Raw genomic sequence first — 22,625 nt, forward strand, 5'->3', positions numbered from 1 at the left:
TTGTAGTAAGTCATATAGAAAAGGTGTGGTGGTCTCTGGGAGAGGTGTCGTTCAGTGCTCTCTAACCTCATTGGCTGGCATGTTGGTATTTTTCAATGAGGTAGGTGTGCTACTTAAGTAGCACTATTCGAAGCATTTCAAGCGAGCTCTACGTTCCTACTGCTGGTCTAAGGTTAGCTTGTGGCTCTCACCTCGGTGAAGGGGAATAATTTAAGTATGTGAATCTATCAAAGATCCAATACTAAAGAATCTTACATGTGAAGAGGGCTGTATGACAGAATAAATCATACAGTTGTGTTTGAAATCACACTGGGGTGATATAAATTATAGAGCAAAACATTGTGGGGGCCTTCGGAAATAAACAAAAGACACAGCCACCTAGGTAGAAGCAGTGGGGGAGGGTTCGAATTGTGCAGTGGGATTTGGAAAAACATTTGTAGTGCTTTGATATTGCTGAAAGATAGTAGTCCCACTTGAATCTACTGAATTCTAGAGCTGGAAAGAATGTTACATAATGAAAATTGGCAAGTTCAGAAAAAGATTTTGAGATCGTAATTATTTTTTGTTCACCAGCGGAAGATAGGGTGAATGGTTGTCAGAGGAAACTTCGCTTTGACAATGGTTTCAAAGTACTTGTGCTCCTAGTTTAAAGTACATTCATTCAATACATATTTATGTAAATAAAATATACATTTGAGCAAATATCTTTTAAAATGCATCACATTTACAGAACTTAACGAATAGTGTCTTTGGTAACACGAAGATTCTCTCCATAAAAAGAAACTTATTAAATACTTACAGTAAACATTTATCTCTACAGATGATGATATGAAAGAATTCTGTAGGGACTCGTGTTCGACTGTGCATGTGATGTCTACTCCGTTATCTCCCTGGGTGACTGGGAACTCAATATGACTCGTTACAGTGAACGTTTTTCTATACGGGTCCTCCATCACCTCATTTACTACACCTGTTGGGGAATAAGACATTATCAGTGGTCAGGCAGGAGACCTAGAACAGCGTTATGTTCCCAATTTCTTGAAGAACAAAGTTTTGCATTGTCAAAATGGAGCTCACTTTTTTTAATCAAGTGTATGAAAGTAGGATCTGCGTTTATGGTTACACTCACTTTTTGCCTGGTGCTATGCTGCTATTGACTAGTTTGACTGGGATCCTGATAATCAGGACCCCAGTCTATCTGCTTTTTCCCTTTAATTGTTATGTTCAGTACTTTGTTACACCCCAGAATGGATACTGGGGTACTTTTATCAGTCCCTAGTATATGGTACTAAGGTATCCAGAGCATAGGTACCCTAGAGGTCCCCCATGGGCTGAAGCATGCATCATACCACCCTTGGGAGACATTCAAAATGGAACTACAGGCATGCCATTGTAGCCTGTGTAAGCTGGTGCCAACACCACCTACTAAAGATATAGGTTTCCTATATCTAATGTTATTGGACATAACACCTATAAGTCACCCCTATAGCAGGCCTCTGCAATTCTGAAGGCAGGGTGCTTGTTATAAGTATGAGTGTGCCCCTGCATGAGTAGGACACCCTTGCAGCCTACGGAGTCCATTCTTCCGGGTTGTAAGTGAAGCAGCCATATACAATATAGAGGGGCACCACGTAATTACGCGATGACCATCTTGAAAATGGCTCCAACTAATCCTATCATGACTGGTATCAAACATGTTGGAATCATACCCCCATGCATTAAACTATGTGGGAGGTATGATTCGAAGCAAACATGTTGAAAACATGATTCCAAGCACTGGAAGAACCGTCCGTTAGCCTCTCAGTGCTCTTAATACCAGCATTCTAGACCCGGACAGCACAAAATGGTTACTGCTGATCAGAGTCACCATTCTGCACTCATGCTGCTGAGCCAAGCTCGAGCAGGGGAAGGCAATATCACAGGGAGGTGTGACCACCTCCCAGACAGGATTTAGTGTATTGGGGCAGGGTGGGTGCGCTTGTCAGCGCCACTCAGGCTGCATGAGGGGCACATTTGGTTTCCCCATACAAAGTCCAGTTCAAACCAGTTCTGAGAGCTGTTGGCTCTCGCTCTGGCGTGAAAATGGACAAAGGACATGGGAGTAACCGCACCACTGTCCAGACCCTGCCCTGTGAGAGTCCCCTGAATTGTCCCAACCCTTTGTTTAGGGTACTTAAGGGACTACCTGTGGGTGGGTCTCTGGATTCGTCGTGGAACAAGATTCAGATCAGACACCACTTCTTCTTCTATCGTCTGGGCACTCTGGACTTCTCTGGACTGCTATATCGTCTGTGCATCATACAGGAACCTTCCAAGGCCTGTGGGCATCAAAGACACCTGAAGGAATCTCCCTTGAAGTGAAGGTGTCAGCTGATCCTGAGCTCCTACGAACGTCAAAAGGTTCTGCAACACAGATGGTGGTTTTCTACAGCACCCGAGGCTGGCCCTGCCCTTTCACCAAGTTTGAAGCCAGTATCCCTCATGAGGGTTGCAATAACCGAACCCCTAAGCACCACATCAAATTGCAGTTGCAAAGGCTTGTAGGCTTCCTTCCAAGAGTATCTTCAGGCTCGAAGTAGCCCCAACCTCGAGCACCTCCAGTGACAGGAACTTCGGCCACACCACATCGCTGTGCATTGTGGCCTCCATCTTTTGGTGAGCTGCTTGAGGTCCTCTCGTGATTCCAGTGCCTCTGGCCTGTGGTTACATTTGGGGGTCAACTTTGTTTCTTTTGGGCACCCCTGATTTCTCAGGCATGCATCGACTCCCCTGCTTGTGGTGAGTCCCCTGGACCATGCTGGTCCAGACATTGCACCTTCTTTGACTTCTGCGTGGGCTGCATTTGCCAAGGCTTGTTGGTGTTCTCGCTGGACACGACCCCTCAGCATGTGCCATCCAATGTGGGACAGCTCGTGCACTGCTCCCGGTCTTCTTCAGCATCCCCTGGTCCACACAGCTGCAGAATCAAGGTCCTCGTCAACTCTCCTGCAACACCCAACATTGGTGAGCATTCGTCTTCCAAATCTCCTGGTCACTCCTGAGTGACAGACTCTGTCCCCTCGGCTTGCATATACCTCTCAACTAGAATCCACCTTTGGATTCCACTGGACACTTTCTCCTCTTCCAGCAGTGGCACTTTCCTGAAGGGTATCCACGGGCGCAGTGGCTCTCCAAACTTATGTTTTCCACAGGGTTTCTTCAGGGTCCACTGGATATGGTTTTCAATCTTTAAAAATCCAACCCCGACTTCCATGTTGATTTATACGGAGCACTCGGTTGTGTTCCCACACTGCACACGCTCTCCGTGGGGTCCCTATATACTCTCCTTGGGTCCCCAGTACTTCTACGTCCTCTCGACCTTGTCTTGACCCGAGGCGTGGTTCTTATACCATATTCTTAGTATATGGTTTGGTCCTCCCAGGGGCCCACTTTGTATTCTGTGCTATTTACGGAGTTTTTTTGAAAAGTAATGTGTGCATTGTGTTTATCCCCGGGTAGGAGATATTGAAACGTGTTAGAGAGTATTATATAATAAATACACATTTTGTAAATACACTGTGTTGTTCTTTTTAATTTCAAAGTATGTTTATTGAGTTTTAGAACAAGGAGAAAAAGAAAAGGCATGGCATTGCGAAGGACAATCAACAGGCAATTTAGGCAAGCGAGACAGACAGACACGTCTTCTCTTAATAAGCGTTAGGTGAGCAGGACGAGCATGCTCAAATGTAAAGGCAGTGCCCGGAAGTCGAAAGACGCCCCCAGTTGGGGCGACAGGCAAACAAGCCAGCCTTAAGAACCCGCCTCCCCCCCTAACACCCCAATTCAACACCCCCCCCCACCCCACCAGTACGCCAGTCTTCCATAGAAGTCTTGTGAGGTATAAGTAGTTTAAATATATCAAGGTACCTCTGTTTGCGTTCGGTCCATCATGCAGTCTGTAAGTCGTAGGATACGAAGGTACTTCGGGCAGGTGATTTCGTGGAATTCCCTGGAGAGTAACATCAGGAGCGGCTCTAAGTGGTGCGGAATGCGTCAGTGGTATGTGTTAGTGTTGCCTGGATCCGTTCCATGCCCAACGTGAACCACAGCTTGTGTAGCCAGCCCGTGTGGGTGGGAGGGATAGTAGAGCCCCACAGCGACAGGATGTGTTGCGATGCCGCCTGCATGGCGATGCCCATCTGTTTGCCGCGAGCTGATCTTAGGGGGAATGTAAGTGCATTGGGAAGGCCTAGGAGTGTATATGCTGGGAAACGTGGGATCTCAGTGTCGAACGTGGAGTCAATATCGTCCAGGACGACCTTCCAGTACTCTTGCAAGGCGGGACAGTCCCACAGGAGGTGAGTCAGTGTTCCCCGGCTGCCACATCCTCTCCAACACAGTGCGCTACGGGTCGGGTTGCCTTGATTGAGTCTCGCTGGGGTAAGGTGCCAGTAGATAGCCAGTTTTATCGCCGATTCCCTGGCTTTGGTGTTGCGGGTAGTGTGGGCGGCCCTGTAATATATGTGGTTCCATTCTATCGTGGAAAGAGGTCTTCCAAATTCCGTTTCCCATCGCCGCTGCCCAGCGGTTTTAGCAGGGTCCGCAGCAGGGGAGAGCATCCGATAGAGGTCTGAGATAAGATGTTTATCTGAGTCTTTGGACACTAGCCAGCGTTCGAACGGCGTCATTTGCCGGCCCACCAGGGGGGCAACGTCCGGGCTCAAGAGCCAGTGGCGGATTTGGAAATATTGATACATGTGAGGATTATCCACTCCATAGTCTCGCGAGATGTCGGCGAGAGAGAGGAACCCCTCCGTATCAAAGAGGTGCCCAGCTGATCGGCACGGTGTGTCACGCCATTGCAAGAAAGCTCGAGTATCCGTGCCGGGTGGGAATGCGGGGTTGTCAAAGAGTGGAGTAAGTGGGGACGGGAAGGTCGTGAGGCCCCGTTTGACCGCCACCATGTCCTAGGTCGCCATAGTGGTCCGAGTAATAGGGGAACGGAGGAGATAACGTGGCCTGTGTCGGCGAGCAAGAAACAGTATCTTCCACAGGGAGGTCTGTGCCATGGCCCTGTCCTGGAAGAGCCATCTCTTCTCTGATTCGGGCCGATACCACTCCACTAGATATCGAATTTGCGAGGCCTGGAAGTACTGCAGCAAGTTTGGGATCCTGAGGCCGCCCTCGTCCACAGTCCTGTGTGCCACTCGTCGATGTAGCCTGGCGCGTTTCCTCTCCCACACAAATTGGTGAAGATCATGTTGGAGGTCAGCTAGCATTCCCAGTGGCGGCGACACCGGGAGGGTCTGAAAGATGTATAGTATTTTGGGTAGGACCGACATCCTTACCGCCGCGATCCTCCCAAGTAAGGAGAGGGGTTGCTTTGACCAACGCGCAAGGTCAGCCCGGATCTGGGACGATAAGGTAGAGTAGTTGTGAGTAACCGTCGAGACCGTGGAGGAGGTCAGGGTAATCCCCAGGTAAGGCAGTCGAGTGGTGGACCGCAGTTGGCAACCGAAGGCGGCCGGCGGGCTGTTGGAAAGAGCATGGCTGCCAAGGGGCAATATCAGGAATTTCCCCTGGTTGACCTTGAAACCCGACACCTCGCCGAATTGTTCCAGCTCCGTCAAGAGCGCTGGTATGGAGCTAGATGGACGGTCCAACGCGGCGATAACGTCGTCTGCATATAGTCCCACCGTGTGGGGTTCGCCGCCGAAAGACATACCTAAAATGTGGGGGTTATCGCGGATCTTCTGTGCCAAGGGCTCCACGTATAGAGCAAATAGGAGTGGTGAGAGGGGACAACCCTGGCGGGTTCCCCTCTGTATCTCGAAGGGGTCGGACTTGAAGCCACCCAGCCGGACACGCGCCAAGGGACGATGGTAGCAGCTCGCGATCCAGGCCTGGAATCGGTCGCCCAGGCGGTAGCGTTGCAGCACAGCCTGCATGTAGGTCCAGTCGACACGGTCGAAAGCCTTCTCCGCATCGATGGCTAATAGGGCAGAGTCGGAAACCTGAAAATGAGCTTTGTCCACGAGGTGCAGGAGTCGTTTGGTATTGTCACTGCACTGGCGGTTTGGGACAAAGCCCGATTGGTCCGGTTCGAGGATGCCCGGGAGGCAGGGGCCCAGGCGAGCCGCCAGTACCCCCGTAAACAGCTTCAGATCTAGATTGAGTAAGGAGATGGGGCGGAATGCGGAGCAGTGCGTTGGGGGTTTGCCCGGTTTAGGCAAGACCACAATGTCGGCTGCAAGCATATCGGGCGGGATGGAGCTTGGCCCTTCAAAGGAATTAAAGAGCCTGGCGAGAATAGGCGCCAAGACATGGCCGAAGGACTTATAAAAGCCCGATGAGAAGCCGTCAGGGCCCGGGCATTTAAGCGGACGGAGGCGTGCAATGGCAGCGAGGACCTCGTCGGGGCGAATGGGGCTATCAAGGGTTTCCACTCTCGCTGAACATAACGGCGTAATGTTGGCCGATTGCAAGTAAGCGTCAATGGCTGTCGGTAATGCCTTATCTGCGCTATACAGAGAGGCATAGTAGGAGCGAAAGGTCGAGGCAATCTGTGCGTCCTCAGTAACTGCATCGCCGGCGTCGTCTAGCAGCGTCGTGATTTTGGAGCGTTGGAGTTTGGCTTTCAAGGCGCTGGCCAGGAGCCGGCCAGTGCGGTTGCCCCCCACGTAGTACGTGTGGCGGAGGCGAAGAGCAGCAAATTCTGCTCTGTCGGTATCGAGGCTAGCCAACTGAGCTCGGGCGGCCTTAAGTTGGCGCCAAATTCTCGGGGCGCCAGTGCGGCTGTGAACTCTCTCCAACTCCGCGACTTTGTCGGAAAGGTTGCTCCTCTTTTCTTTGCGAAGTTTGGCGTCTGCAGCTGATATCGCTATCAGCTCCCCTCTAACGACAGCTTTCAAAGCCCCCCATAAGGACGACATCGACACATCAGGGGTGTCATTGGTGGCCAGGTAGTCTGAGATGCATTTATGAAGTTGGCGGGTGACCGCCGGTTTTTGTAAGAGGGTTTCGTTAAGCCTCCACGACCCCGGAGTGCGTGGCGTGCGGGGCACGTTAAGCGTCAGCTCCACAGCTTGATGGTCGGAGAGGGCAGCCGGGACAATTGACACTGTGGCGATGTGGGGAATGAGGGTCGATGAGCCCATGAAGTGGTCTATGCGTGCGTAGGTGTGGTGTACGTGTGAGTAGAATGTGTACTGCGTCGTAAGTGGGTGTGCGTGCCTCCAAAGGTCCGAGATGTCCCTATCATGCAGCCAAGTAGTGCCTTTCTGCGAGATCGCCCCTGTGTCTCCGTAACGGTGCCCCGATCTATCCTTGACTGTATCCATGACGAGGTTAAGGTCCCCCCCTAGTATCATGTATGTGTGAGGTGCTTGAAGCGTTTCTGAGATTGCGGAAAGCAAGAAGGATTCCTGACCCGTATTGGGGGAATAGATGGAGCCTATCGCGTAGGTGGTGTTGCCTATCTGGAAGGCGTGGGCTAGAAGGCGCCCCTTAATTTCCCCTATTTTAGCCCCTACCTTGCCTTTGAAGCGCCGTGATATGAGCAGAGCCACCCCAGCCTTTTTGGACGTGAGAGAGGAGAAGAGTTGTTGTGGGAAAGCGCGGGAGCGTAGCCGGTGCCAATCCTTAGCCAAGAGGTGGGTTTCTTGCAGAAGGCAGACGTCGGCCTCAGAGTTCTCCAGGTAGGAGACGATAGCCCTGCGCTTAATCGGGTTATTGAGTCCCTTGACGTTAAGGGACAGGATTTTGAGCGTGTCAGCCATCACTGGGGCACACAGGGGCGAACGGGTTCAGTTTTGCAAGACGCTGCGCAGCGGTGGAGAACGTGGGCAAACTCTGGTGTGTGTAAAGATCCCATGGCGTACTGGTCCCCACCCCCCCATGGCGTACTGGTCCCCCCCAGCAGTTCCCTCCCCCCCGTGGCCACCCTAACCCCAACAGAGTGGACCTCCCCAACTCCCCTCAAATGCAGAGCCCCCCATCCCCAACTTCCCCACCCCCTCCCAGAACATTCCCCCCAACAGAAACCAGGAAAAGTCTCGGGCCTAGTCGTGCAGGGCACAGGTCCGTAGAATGTCAAAGAAAGGGGTACCGTGGTTGCAGCCCAATTGGCGGCTCCCCGGCCCAGACCCCAGTTAAGCCATGTGCGAATGAGAGAACACCCCCAAGCTAGTCAAGGTTCACAAGGGCAGTATTCTACAGGTCGGGTGCTGTGTTATCTGCCACTTCCTGAATTGCAGCCTCTCGTTCCTGGGCGGCCGTGATCGGGTCTGGCTTTGGGATGGTTCTCGGCGTCCTCCTCCTGCGGACCGTCTGCCAGCCGTCAGTTGCAGGGCGAGGTGGGTCTCCTTGCGACCGGGACGGAGAGGCGTCCCTGGAGGTTGAGCTGTCCGGCATGTCGATCCCAAGTAGGGAGCAGGTGTCGCGGAGTGATCTAAGCTGGTGAAGGGATCCGTTCCACTTGAAGACCAAACGGAACGGGTGGCCCCAGGAGTAGGGTATCCCGGCCTCTCTCAGGAAGTTCGTCGCAGGTCTGAAGGATTTGCGCTTCAGGAGGGTGATATTAGAGCGATCCTGAAAAAGGGCCACAGGGTCATCGCGAAATTTGATGGGCTGCGCTTTCCTGGCCTCTCTAAGGATGCGTTCCTTCAGGGGGAAGTCCGGCAGGAATGCTAGGATGTCCGGAGGTGGTGCTGGCGCCCTGCGTGCCATGCCCACCCTGTGCGCCCTGTCGATTCGGATGTCGAAGTCGTCCGACTCCCCTAGGATGTGCCTGAATAGGTCCTGCAGGTAGGTGGTCACACTGTCCTTTTCAGCGTTCAACGGGACACCCCTGACCCTTATGTTGTTCCGCCTGGAGCGGTTCTCCAAGTCCTCAGAGTGCGACTGTAAGTCCACCTGTTGATCCTGAAGTCACAGGATTTCCTGCTGAAGTCTCTCCACCTCCTCACTGCGGGACCGATCAGTCTCCTCCAAAGAGGCAACCCGCTCACCTAGGCCGTCAATGTCGCGACGGAGTTCGCGCTGTTCCCCGGCCATGTCCTGTTTTAGAGTTTGGAAATCTTCACGCAGTGTGTTGAAGAGGGAGGCCAGGAAGGCTTTTGTAATCGGAGCGGAGTCTTCATCCTGTGGCTGAGGGCTCGCGGGGGGTTTCGGGGACGGCTGTGGTTGGGTCTTGTCACCTTTCGACGCTGCTTTATGCATAAGTTCCACCACGTTCCGGTTCCCTTTGCGACTAGAGTGCGTCATTGTGTCCAGAGCAGGGTGGTGGGCCAGCTGGCGGGCGTCGTCGGAGGTCGTCGAGTGATCGCCCAGCAAGGAAATGAACCGTGAAGGGTAGTGGACGAACCAGAGTTGGCGCCGGGACCCGTGAAGAGGCGAGGAGCGGTGACCCAAGAAGAGGCTCCGCGGGGTGCCGTGGGGGCGGCCAGAGGAAAAGTCTCTCGTGTGGCGCCGCAAGGGTGGCGCTCAGGGTGCGCCGTGGCCGGTGAGGTGGTGGGGGTAGAGGCGACCAGGCCAGTCAGGTTGGGGCCACTGCGCCTCGTTGGGCAAGGTTATGCCTGAGTGAGGAAGAGCAACGTGGATCTAGGAAGAGTGCTTAGGCGCCAGGCTGAAGAGCAGTGCCCCTGGAGCAACCGAAGGTGTCCCCTTCTGGACCAAGCGGGGAACCGGTGGACAGCGGTCAGCAGGCAGCAGGGAGGAGGCCCGGACCGACGGCTCCGGTCAGCGGGGGCCCAGGGTAATGTCCAGTCGGGCTATGACACCGACCTCAGCTGTCGAGGGACACCCAGCCTAGAGTGTAGGGACCCAGGGGGGGGAAGCAAGCGGTAGTCCAGGTCGCAGGGCGCCGCTCACCTGATGCCCCCCGTCCAAGGGGTCGCTTCCAATGCGGGGGTGTACTGCTGTGTGGCTCCTCGCGTCGTCAGCGTGTCCCTCCGCCGGGAAATCAGGGGATGGGGGGGCTCCGGGGTTCCTCCGGTAGCGGGCCGACGCCGCCCAGTGAGACGTCCGCTGTGGGTGGGTGGCGGTTGGAGATCCCTCCGACCCCCGAGCAGGCCCACGCCGGGGCGTAAAGTGGCAGGAGGCGTCCGGCGGGGTTCGCAGTACCCGGAGGGGCCGGAAGAGCAGGCCTCAGCTCAGGTGGTGACTCTCCGCTGGCGAGCAGGGGTGTGGGGGAGACTCCGGTGAGGTGTGGGGACGGGTGAACGGCTCCCCGCCTGGTGAATGGCGCTGTGGGGTGAGTCTGTGCCACCGCCCGACAGGCCCGCGCGCGGGCCCAGAGTGTCCAGAGGGCTCCCGTTGGGGCACACGAGGCACCCGTGGAGCAAAGCCACCGATCCCGGCGCGCCCCCCCCAGGGGCCACTGATGAGGTGGGGGATGGCCGGCGAAAGTGCGCAGGACCGGAGGCCGGCGCACCCCACGGGTAAAGGATCCGTAGGCCCGCCAGGTGAGGGCGCGGGTATGCGCCTGGAGGCCCACGCCGGGGCCCGAGGTAGGCGGTCTGCTGCTGATGAGGCCGCCCGGGAGGGTTGAGATCACCGGCCCCCAGGTGGTCCGCCGTGAAGTGGTCTGGGCGTCCGTGCTCGGGCGGCCGACCGCAGGGCTGGCAGGCCCGTCTACTCCCGCAGCCACCGGGAAGCCGGCGCGCGGCGGAAGGGCTCTAACCTTCTTCGCCGGTGCACCGGGCCCAGCTACAGCAGAAGCCGCGGGTTGTCGGTGTCCGTTGGTGCCCAAGTCTCCGGTCGGCGGTCCCTCGGCGGAGCAGGGCGGATGTGCGCGGGATGTGGGCGCTGTGGGGCCGCCGGAGTCGGGCCAGTCCGGTCTTCTGGTAGGCCCACGCCGGGGCTTAGATTTGCCAGGGGTCCTTCTGCGTGGCGCTCTATGTCCAGGGGGTTCGGGACGCACCGCGTCCCCCGGGGAACTCCCGCGGACGCTGGGTACGCCTCACTGCAGTCCGGCGGGTTAAGCCACGGCGCTCCGGCGTGGTGAATGCAGCCTCCGCGGTGTAGCCGCGCTGTGGAAGAGCTCAGACCCCCGTCGCCATCACGCCGTCCTCCCCGGCGACCGGGAATGCGGGGCCACCGGCGGTCAAACGCCCAGAGGAGTCCGAGCGGCAGCTCTCCAAGGCAGTAGAGAGGGTCGAGCTTGGATTTGGGCTGAGGCACGGGGGGTGATAGCTGGAAATTACGTGGTACTGGGGCCTAGGGCCGGGGAGCCTCTCGAGACACGTCCAGTCAAGCCGCCATCTTGGCCACGCCCCCGTGTTGTTCTTTTTTACTTAATCTATACTATAAGATTGCATTCTGGTAAAACAAGCTGCTTTACACTCCTTCTGGACTAAACCTGAATGCTGCTCTGCACAGCTACCACTTGTAGAGCTTCTAAGGTTGTCTAAGACCTTTTAAATTACCATAGGCGTTGTCTGGACTGGTGCAAGATGCCCACTGTAATTAGTGGACATCATATACCAGGCCAGCTTTGCACATTGGTGGCCGCGGTGGGATTCAAGCCTGCATTGTTTTACCAGATAAATATTTGTGTTGATTAATTTAAAAACCATCACTGTTGGACTTGGCCCTTTTGGCAGGTTCACCCTAAACTTTTTGCCTTCTCCTAGCCTTTTCTGTGACCTGGTCTTGGTAGTTTTATGCCTCTGGGCACTTTAGCGCTGCTGTCCAGTTTAAAGTGCGTGCGCTCTCTGTGTTACATTGGTGAGATTGGCCTGCCCTCCCATAGGGATGCATTGGGAATTCCCTGATCAGGGTGTCAGTGGTAATTCCTGATATGGGAGGAGCAGAGTGGTAGAGTTTAGTATGTAAGGAATTGTAATAATAAATGTTGCGCAATGGTGGGCGCAAATTTATTATGACTATTTGGGAAATACCACTTTCAGAAGTTGGCATTTCTGTGTGCTATGTGTCTGCCTGACTGATGTGAATTGCATGTCTGGCTTGTGAGTGACAGGGGCTGGGAGGTGTGTGTGGCTCCAGGAGGGGCAGGGTGAGTCAGCACTAGGCTGAATGGGACAACTGTGCTAGGAGTAGTGGGAGGAGTAATCCCCTGACTCTGAATAGGACTGTGCCCAGCCTGTACAATGCTGGTTCCGCCCCCATGGCGGTTTTAGGACTCTGGGCACTTTAGCACTGCTGTCGAGTGTAAAGTGTGTGTGCTCTCTGTGTTAAATATGGTAAGATTGGTCTACACCGGTTTGGCCTATTTAATTTACCTTCAGTCCCTTATAAAGTGGTATCTTATATATCCGGGGCTGATAAATTAAATGCTACTGGTGGGCTTGCAGCGCTGATTGTGCCACCCACCAAAGTAGCCTTGCAAACCTATCTCAGGCCTCTGCCATTGCAGGGCCTGTGCACGCAGTGTTACTGTCGCTGTGACGTGTGCTATGTCTTTGACTCCCCTTTTACTGCATGTCAAGTCACCCCTAAGGAAGACCCTTGCTAGCCCTATGAGCGACCCTTGCGCCCACCAGGTAGGTCGCTCCCCCTCCGCACAGCACCGCCTGTGTCTCCCTGCCCCAGCTGTCGCTGCTGAGGAAGTTCGAGGCCCTCCACCACCCGCAGGCTACCACCTGCGCCTCATCTCTGGTGGCCAGTGGTAGGTCGTAGGTAGGTTTGTTCATCCTCCGCTTTATTGCTTTTATTGTATTGCCTGTATTTTCATTGTTGTGTCTGTGACTGCTGTTGTCGGTCTTCCCCCGCTGCCTGTACGTGGTCCATGCCGCTTTTTCTTCCCCCTGTTCCCCTCGCTGTCCCCGTGCTCTCTCTGCCCGGTCTTTCCTTCTGTACCCCTCACTGCCCCCGTATTTTTGCCCGGTTTTCCCTTCTGTTCCCCTGGCTGTCCCCGTGCCTCTCTGCCCGTTCTGCCTTCTGTTCTTAGCTGACCATGTATTTCTGTATTCTGTATTTTGCCTCTGTGCCACTTGTTTTTCAGGTATTTCTGTGCCCTTTTTGCCTTCTGTGCCACTTTTTTTCCTTCGTTTTTGCGCCCCTTTTGCCTTCTGTTCCACTCATTTTTTGTGCCAGTCGCCCTTCTGCGCCACTTGTTTTTCTCTAGTTTTTGTGCCCCTTTTGCCTTCTGTTCCACTAGTTTTTCGTGCCCTTCTACCTTCTGTGTCACTCTTTTTACCCTCATTTTTGTGCCCTTCTGCCCTTTGTGCCACTCTATTTACCCTCGAATTTGTGCCCCTTTTCCTTCTGTTACCTTCGTTGTCCCTCGCTGCTGCGTCCCCTGCGGCCCCGCCCCCCTGACTGCCCACTGCCCATTCGCTGCCCCCGCCTCCCAGCTGCTCCTCCCTCCCACCTCCCCATATATCAAATCAAATCAAGCTTTATTCGATCATATACATATAATCATAAAAGCAAACATCAAAATCTATAAAAAAGATAAATCACAATATAAAAATACAGATCTCAAGGGAATGATAAAACTGTACATTTTAAAATATTTATACAATAAATGTTTAAAAGGGGAAAAGCCTGTCAGGGATCAAAAACATACTATTCCTCAGCCACACAGCTTTCTTCAAAAAGCTACAAACCCTGCAAGCCACAAATTCATTCTCTAAATATTGCAATCGCACGAGGGCTGGACGACATTGTCTTAGGCCGAAGGAACTCAGAATAGGAAGTATCCAGAATTTCCTTAATTCATTAAAAAATGTACAAAAGAAAAGTAAGTGAATGGTAGGGTATTCTGATGTAGAGTCACACATACACCGAGGGAGTTCTCTTGACCAGTCATTCATTAGCGGGATAGTCAAAATTCTGTGGACTATTCCTACAGGAATCTCATTATTAACATTCTGTCATGATCTTTGGAGACAAAATTTAAGTAAGGTTCCATGTCGAAGGTTGTAAGCCTTAGCTGATGGTAAAGGACTGTGGGTTTTGGAGCCTTCAACCGCTAATCTGACAGATTCCAATATAGCCAAACAATCTCTCTTCAGGGATTTCCTTAACATTTGGGTCATTGAGTTCAGTCTTAAATAATACTCAGGATGACCAAGATCTTTGGGAAACTGGAATATATACCTGATCCAAGGAATTTTCAATGCACCATCTAGCTTCATGCAATCATGCAGGATATCACAATTTAATTGGGTCTGTTCACTAGACCAAATCCTGTGCCAAAGGAGTGTGGGCTCAAGTTTAATAAGATCCATAATATATGAAAGACCCAACTCATGGCAAACAAAAGAAGACGTACCAGGTGAAACACCAAGAATAAAACGAAGAAAGAGATTTTCTACTGTTTGCAGGGAGGTGGGATTAGAAATGCCCCAAACCAAAGCCCCATATACCGCAGCCGATACACACTGACCCTTGTATATTTGTATAAGCTCCCTGGGTGGTTTCCTACCTAATCTTTTGGTAAAGGTGGTCAAGGCACAAATGGATCTTTTAAAGGACATTTTTTTTCTGGGCGATTGCTTGGCTCCAAGTATCTTAGCTAAAGAGGACACCTAGATATGAAAGGGTCCTTGTATTAGCTATCTTGCTTCCCTCCAGAAAAATGTCTCGGGCAGTAGTGCTCCGAGACCCAGATACACAATTCATTGTAAAGGTCTTAGAGAGGTTTATTTTTAATCCCAGGTCACCCATAAAAGCACTAAAACTAGTCAGGGCTTTTTGTAGGCCATTGCCTGTGCGCGCTATAATGACCGCGTCGTTGGCGTAGAGGAGAGCAGGAATTCCTCTCCCACCAACTTGCGGAAAGTCTGAGCCCCCCTTAAGGAGTGCATCAGCCGTTTATATACAAGTTAAAAAGAAAGGGGGCAAGCACACAGCCCTGACGCACCCGTCTTCTAACAGGAAATCCCGATGAGCATTGCCCTTTCATCCCAAATCTAACACTAGCTGAAGCTCTCTCATAAAAACGGTGCAGGAAAGCGATTAGGCCATGATCCACCCCAAGATCGGCGAGGGTCTCCCATAGCCTCGCATGGACAACAAAGTCGAAAGCTGCAGTCAAGTCAACGAAAACAAAATATAGTTTCCCATTTTTTGCTCGTGTGTACTTCCCGACTAACATAGCCAGGTTAAGACTTTGTTCAAGGGTACCCAGGCCCTCCCGGAACCCATACTGCAGTTCAGATAAAACATTGGATTCAGTTGCCCAATCCTGTAACCGTTGGTGGATGACTCGGCCAACCACCTTTACCATAGAGTCAAGAAGGGAGATCGGTCTTTAGCAAACATGATCTTGATGATCTCACTTCTTTAAGATTGGCACGATGATTCATTCAGACCAAGTCCTAGGGAAGGTGGAGTCGTCACTGGCATTAATCAGCTGTGTTAAAAGAGGGGCCCATAACATTACATTAGACTTGAACAAATCAACTGGAACCCCATCGGGACCAGGGGCCTTGCCCCCTTTACTACGCTCAAGGGCTAACAGTTTCATCCAGAGTAACATGAAGGTTGCCCTTGAATGTGGTAGTGACTGCGGAAGTGGATACTCATTAAGCGATGGACCGTTATAGAGGGCAGAGTAATGGGTTATCCAATCCTTTTCTGAAATGGCCAATTCAATGGTAGGTCTCCCATCCCCTATCATGGGTGGAGTTCTTGAGATTATCCAAAAGGCCGCAGAGTACTTTTTTTGTGCGGCCTCATGTAACTCCCCCCACGCTTCTTCCCTCAGTGATCTCTTTCTATCTGCTATTGCTTTCCTGTAAGTGGCTCTTGCCCTCTTTACCTCCCATTGTAATCTGGGTTGTTTATGAAGTTCCAGTTTAAGACTAGAATACGCTTTAGTACAAGCGCTATAGAATCAACCAGTTGTTTTAGGGGAAGAACCACGTTGGACGCACAATAGCTTTTTGACCTCATTAGTTATCTCACTAAAAGAGGAGGTGATTTCTTCCGGAAAGGAAAACTCACTGAGGCAGATATCAAAAGCAGTTTTATGGGTAGAGATTAGCCGCTTGGTCAATACCTCAGGTTCAACATTCAACCAGCGAATAGCATATCCATTGGTTCTATTCAATTCCATTGTGCCCGCCATACTCTTAACAGTTTTATTCCTCACTGGCCCAAAAGCTTGCAGGTGGAACTTAAGGCGAAGCGGGTAATGATCGCTCAAGACCACAGTCCCTATATCAAAAGATAGCAGACTAGAGGCAAATGTGAGTGAAACCAAAATGAAATCTATAATAGAGGATACGCCTCTTCCATTAAAAGTAGCAGACATGCGAACAGGAGAAGGAACTAAATCATTGGCGAAACCCAAATCGTAATGAGACATCATATCATTAAGGTGGTCGCCCAGCTTAGAATGTGTAAAATGACAATTAGAGACCCCATGATCCATTGGGTACCCACAGATTTTTGAACTCAATGGTCTACATAATGCACAATTAAAATGCCCCAGCCGTAAAATAGTAGAGTCCACAGTAGTCAGGGTACAAATAGCATCCAGGTTCTCGGCAATACAAGAGAACTCGCCCCCCCCCCCCATATTCTCTGCAGAAACTTTATTATAAAAGTTCACCATAAGGATTCTTTTTGTGCTTGTTACTGAAAATTCAACAATCTGATGGTAACAATCCCCCCTTTAGTTGAGATCTTGTCCAGACATAATGAGTTGGATACATACGTACACAATCCTCCCTTGGGCCGACCTCCTAGACCTCTTACGGCCAGAGTATTAAAAGTCAAGTAACCCTGGATATGAACGTGTTCCAATGCCCACGTTTCATGAAGGCAGATGATATCTGTTTTTTCTATATATCCAGCCCATACTGGGTTTGTAGCCTTTTCACGGAGCCCAGAAATATTCCAAGAGTTTATGTTAATGTCAGATAATTCTTTTCTACGGCTGAACAACCCTCCCGTGGTAGTTGGATTGATTCTAGCATTGACTGATCTCTCTTCTATCCTGGGCAAGATAGTATCTAGACTACCATGAGTTGGACTTGATGGACGGTTAGAAACTATATTAGAAGCTTCAGAATGATGCTCCAAACTGTCAATTTGCCCCTCGGGGGGTCCCACACACGAGTTATTTCTAGTGACCACCGTGATGTCGCACTGAGTAGGGGTGGGGATAGACAGTCAGTCAACCGCATCTAGATTACAAAGTGGCTCGTAAAAGTTTCTAACTGGTATAGAATAACCAGAATATGGACCGTCAGGCACCCTCACACATGGTTGTTGAAATCTGTCAGGCTTGTAGAAAAATCCCAAAGATACTATGTTGACCCCCTGTGATTTTATTGGAAACAAAGCCACCTTACTGAGAATTGTACGAACCAGCAGAGGTGAGGCAGTGAGAACAACACAGTCCCCCTCCAAAGATTTTACAGAACCACCCACCCAGTCTATCCTATGGGCCATCTTAAAATGAGAAAAAAGCTCATTTGACAGGCCCGTCCTCCCAGATAGAAAATGAAGAGATCTATTACGCAAAGTTGACCAGTGCTCAAATTCCCCTTGAAGTAAAGTGGGAACATTTGCTAGGAGTACAGTTAATGGATTAGCTTCTGGCGGCAAATGGAATGTGCCTGGAGCATTAAGACCCCCTCTAGCTGCCTTCTGTTGCACTTGGGCCATCCTAGATTGAGTGGCTAGCTCTTTACTTGATGCAGGGCGATCTAAATTAGATGTAACATGTTCAGGGATCAAAGGCCCCTGTTGCTGGCCATTGTAGCCGTTCCTATTTAAAGGCACCAGCCCACCAGGAGAAGGCTGCAAAGGAGTATTCTCAACAGGCTTTCCACTAGTAGCCGAGGAAGCAATAGCATGAGGGGGATTACCTAGCCATAGTGGAAACCCAGGCAGTCTATGCTGGACGGTAGTACTTGAGGGGACTATCGGAGCAATGGTTAATGCGGAGGGAGGGCTTGAGCCCAGATGGGAATTTACTGGAATAATGGGCGTACACAGTTTTTCCAAAGTGGCCAGTCTTTTTTCCATATTAGCAAGTGACACCATAAGGGGGACATGATCACCCTAACTATGTCTTCCATTTTTGCCAAAAATCCTTGCTCCCCACTGCGGCCAGAGCAGCTCCCGCCGTCTCCGGGGCAAAAGCTTGCTCCGGGGGCGGTAGAGGTAAAGGCGGCTTGGGGAGTTTAGGATAACCCATACCCGTAGTATATCTTTTGTTGGGGAGGCCAAGGCTGTTCACTGATTTTCTTTTCTTGCCCGGAGGTTTCATTTGGTCTGAGCTTGAACTTTTAGCTTTTTGGGCCCTGGTGATAACCTTAGGACTAGCACACTCTTTATTGAAATAAACAGAATCTTGAGATGGAGCTACCAGTGTTGGACAGTCAAGAATGGGAGATGTAACAACAGGGGCGGTAGGTGAGTACTTCCTGCACATGCAAAGCAGTTGATGTCCCTGTAACCAGGGGATCTAGAGAAAGCCTACGCTCTGTTATGGCAATCTCATGCATTAGGACTGACTCTGCTCTATTCAAGAAGGCATCTAGCGTGCCCGCCACCCCTTTCCCTGTAAGTGACTTTCTTTTGGCCATTGTCAGCTCCACTAGACAAAGTAATATTAGTTTAAAACAACTAGTCCTATCCACACAGACCACACACCAGCAATATCTCAAATAAGGATTATGCACAAGTGATGATATTGGTAGGAGCTGTTAGGGCTCACCACAACAATAGTACAATGTACAAAATGTCAAGGGGGCGGCCCAGCCCGGCCTCCTCAGGCCTAAGACAGCCCGCCCTTGTCGCGGGCTTCTCCCGGTGCCGCCCGCGCACGTCCCGCGGACGAGGGTCCGAGCGTCCTTTTCAGTACCTCCCCAAGCGGTCCTGGGGGTGGTAGTCCGGTGGTGTGATGGCGCCAGCTATGGGAGTCCTAACAAAGCAGGCAGGATGCAGCGCGGCCCGGTAGGTGAATAACCAAAAGAACACAGTTCCCCTCTGAGTCTTGAAATCTGCTTACTCCTTCCTCCTCAACTCCTCTTGCAGCCTCACATTCAAGTTATGTGCTCTGTTTTTTCCCCCTTTGCGCTATATGCTTCAATCCAAAAAGGATTTACTGAAATCCTCTTTTCTCCCCGCACTCTCCGAACCAGCCACCAGAGGGAGCAAATGTACTTCGATTGTCGTCCCGACTCAGATGCACTGCCTACGCTGCCTGCTCCAGCTGGGCCGGTGTGAAATCCCTCTCCCCCTCCACACCTGAGCCAGCGACAGGGAACGCCGCAGCCGCTCCCAAGATCGCTCCAGAAGATTGCCACCCGTCCGGGAGAAACCAAGAAACAACGAAGGATGAGGTCTGCAATCGCGAGCAATTCCTCCAAAAAAAAAGCCGCTTGAGTCTTCAGTCCTCAGGCAGCACCCACTAGAGAGGACACGCCATTCACCAGGTAGGTACCGTCATTATGTGCCCCATATATGCCAGCCACTGCGCGGCCGTGCCTAAGGCTCGTCTAAGGCGAGCCCGGTTACGCCCGTCCGAGCCTGGACCACGCCCAGCGCCAGAACCACGCCCAGCGCCAGAACCTCTGGCTCCCGCACCCGCCACGACAACCGCAGCTACTACGACGCCAGCACTCTGCACGCTCTCAACTCCAGACGGGGCCACACCTGCTTCAAGGCCGCCCCGAAAACGCACACACAGCCCCTTCACCTGCCGAAACTGCAGCTACACCAGCCTCAGAGCCGACGAACCACCCGCCAAGAAAGACCCCAACCACCTCCGACGCATACTACTGAACACCGGCTCCGCACGCAAGCATGCCGTCGAGCTCTGGGACCTGCTCGACACAACATCCCCGGATGTCGCCTTCCTGACAGAGAACTGGTTTAACGACTCCTCCGCACCAGACATCGCCATAGCCATCCCAGACGGCTACAAGATCACCCGCAGAGACCGCAACAACGGAGTCGGAGGAGGAATCGCCATCGTCCACAAGAACAGCATCAGGGTCTCGACGAGCACCGACGACGCGCTCAGCACCGTCGAACACATGCATTTCCAGATCCACATAGACCCTAATACTACCCTCAGAGGCACCCTTGTCTACCAACCCCCGGGACCCTGCCCCCAGTTCAGTGACTCCATCGCCGACTTGATCAGCACGCACGCGCTGACCTTCACCGACTACATCCTCTACGGTGACCTGAACTTTCACCTTGGGAACAACAACGACAACAACTCCACAACCCTGATCGATAACCTCGCCAACCTCGGGCAACTCGTCACAAGGCCCACCCACTCCGCTGGCCACACGCTCGGCCCAGAGTTCTCCTCAAGCCTGTACGTCTCCATCAGCCACACCACCGAACTCCTCTGGACCGACCACCGCTGCATCCACTTCGCCTTCCAGAAACCCACCAAACCCCACGCACCCAACAGATTTCCCCCGCCGCTGCTGGAGCAAAATCACCGAAGACCAACTACACGCAAACCTCGCTCTCAGCCCACCCACCAAACCCTTTAACACTGACGACGCTGCCCACAGCCTCAGACGCTGAATCGAGGACTGCGCCAACACCTTCGCCCCACTGAAGAAACTCCCCCACAGAGACACCAGCAAGAGGGCCAGCTGGTTCACCCCCGAACTCCTAGCCTCCAAGCAAGCCTGCCAGAAACTACAGAAGAAATGGCACAGTGAACAAACTCCGCCACGCAGCACACAAGGACGCCATTCGCAACAACCACCGACTCATCAGGGCGGCAAAGAGGACCTCCTTCAAAGACCGCCTCCACAACAACGCACACAACACCAACGACATCCCGCCATCGCAAGACCTGTAAAACCCTCTTGCCACCTTCTTCCACTGCATGATAGCAGATATCCACAACAGCTTCAACACCCAGACAGCCCCAACAGACAGCAACACAACAGACCCTCCATACACCATCGACCACGACCCCCTGCTAACCTGGGCCAGGGTGAGCATCGATGACACCATCAAGACCATGCGCTCAATCCACTCCGGCTCTCCGTCAGACCCATTCCCGCACCACGTCTTCAACAGAGCAAGCAGCTCCATCGCACCCCACCTGCGCAACGTCATCAATCTCTCCCTCGAGACCGTGACCTTCCCAGAGATCTGGAAACACGCCAAGATCAACGCCCTACTCAAAAAACCTAAGGCAGACCCAAGAGACCTCAAGAACGTCTGGCACATCTCTCTGCTCCCCCTCCCGGCCAAGGTCATTGAGAAAACCGTCAGACAACTAACCCGATACCTTGAAGAAAACAGAATCCTGGATCCTTCCCAGTCAGGGTTCCGCAGCAACCACAGCACCGAGTCTGCCCTCATCGCCGCCACCGACGACATCAGGACCCTGCTGGACAACGACGAGACCGCAGCACTCATCCTCCTAGACCTCTCTGCCGCCATCGACACAGTCTCCCACCACACACTACGTGCACGCCTCAATGCTGCAGGGGTCCGAGACAAGGCTAGGGATTGAACCACCTCCTTCCTCTCCGGCAGAACCCAGAGCGTCCGCCTCTCCCCATTCCCTTTCAAATCCTCTGAGATCAGTGAATTGCGGTACACTGGTTGTTAGATGGTGATGAGCCTGAAGAAGCCAGCAACCACATGATGCACCTTCTAGGGAGTGGGGCAAAAGAGCACCACCAACAGCAGTACAACCCAGAAAGTCAAAGCATACTCTTCCGGTTTCAACACTGGGATAAGGAAGGGAAATAAGGTGGGCTATAAGGGGACAGACAAAGACAAAAAACAGTACTGATTTGGACATCTTTAACTGTCTAGGCCTAGCTGGGCGTTAACTGCTTAGTGGGAATACCAGCGCTTATGATGACTGTTAGACCTGGTATCATAGGCATGAGTCTCCCTTCCATTTTCTTACTGATTGCCTCCTCTGTTTTTGATCAGTTTTGTTGATTAGATGCTTTGGGCACTGCACCGCTGCAATTCAGTGCCACAGTGCAAGAGCTCCCTATGTTAAATTGATGTATTGATTAGAGATTAGAGACTCCATGATTGGGTTATTTGATTTACTTGTCAGACCCTAGTACAGTGCACCATGTGTGCCTACGGCTTGTAAATCAAATGTTGCTGGTGAGCTTGCAGCACTGGTTGTGCCACCCACAGAAGCAGCTTGTAAAGTGTGTCTCAGCCTGTCATTGCAGAGCCTGTCTGCAGTCTGTGACTGCCATGTCGACTTGGCAGTGCACCCACTTGCCAGTCCCTAAAACCTTCCCTTTTCTGCATATCAGACACCCCTAAGGTAGGCCCACGGTCAGGGTGCATTGTAAGTATAAGGTAAGACATGCCCTAGTGTGTGTGGCATGTCCTAATAGTGAATTACAGCCATTTTCGTTTTTCACTATTGCAAGGCTACCTGTTCCCCATAGGCCAGAATGGGCAGTTTGATCATAGCATCTTATAATCCTAACTGACTCAGGGAACTAGGTAGAAATTCGAGTTTAGTATACCTGAACTCAGAATGATAAAATACACCTTTTAGTGAAGTTGGTTTTAACATTCTGTATTTGAAAATACCACTTTTAGAAAGTAGGTATTTTCTTGCCTAACTATCCAAGCCTGCCTCTGCTAGGTTGTATATTCCTTGTCTGGAGTTTGAGTGACAAGGGCTGGGGGATTCCAGGAGACCGGGTGAGTCAGCACAGGGCTAAATAGAGAGATCTGCATGCAGATGGGAG

At 52.1% G+C, this 22,625-nt stretch overlaps 1 protein-coding gene across 6 annotated transcripts in view; it reads right to left on the bottom strand.

The window, feature by feature from the left end:
* Positions 1 to 22,625, bottom strand: part of CADM3 (cell adhesion molecule 3) — an 811,765-nt gene that overhangs the window by 457,310 nt on the left and 331,830 nt on the right. For all 6 annotated transcript variants that reach the window (XM_078670695.1, XM_078670694.1, XM_078670697.1 and 3 more), the window contains exon 5: positions 800 to 970. In XM_078670695.1, coding sequence (XP_078526821.1) covers positions 800 to 970 — 171 coding nt within the window. The remainder of the gene's footprint in view (positions 1 to 799; positions 971 to 22,625) is intronic.

The sequence above is a fragment of the Lissotriton helveticus genome, chromosome 12, assembly GCF_964261635.1.
Source record: "Lissotriton helveticus chromosome 12, aLisHel1.1, whole genome shotgun sequence".
NCBI classification, from domain to species: domain Eukaryota; kingdom Metazoa; phylum Chordata; class Amphibia; order Caudata; family Salamandridae; genus Lissotriton; species Lissotriton helveticus.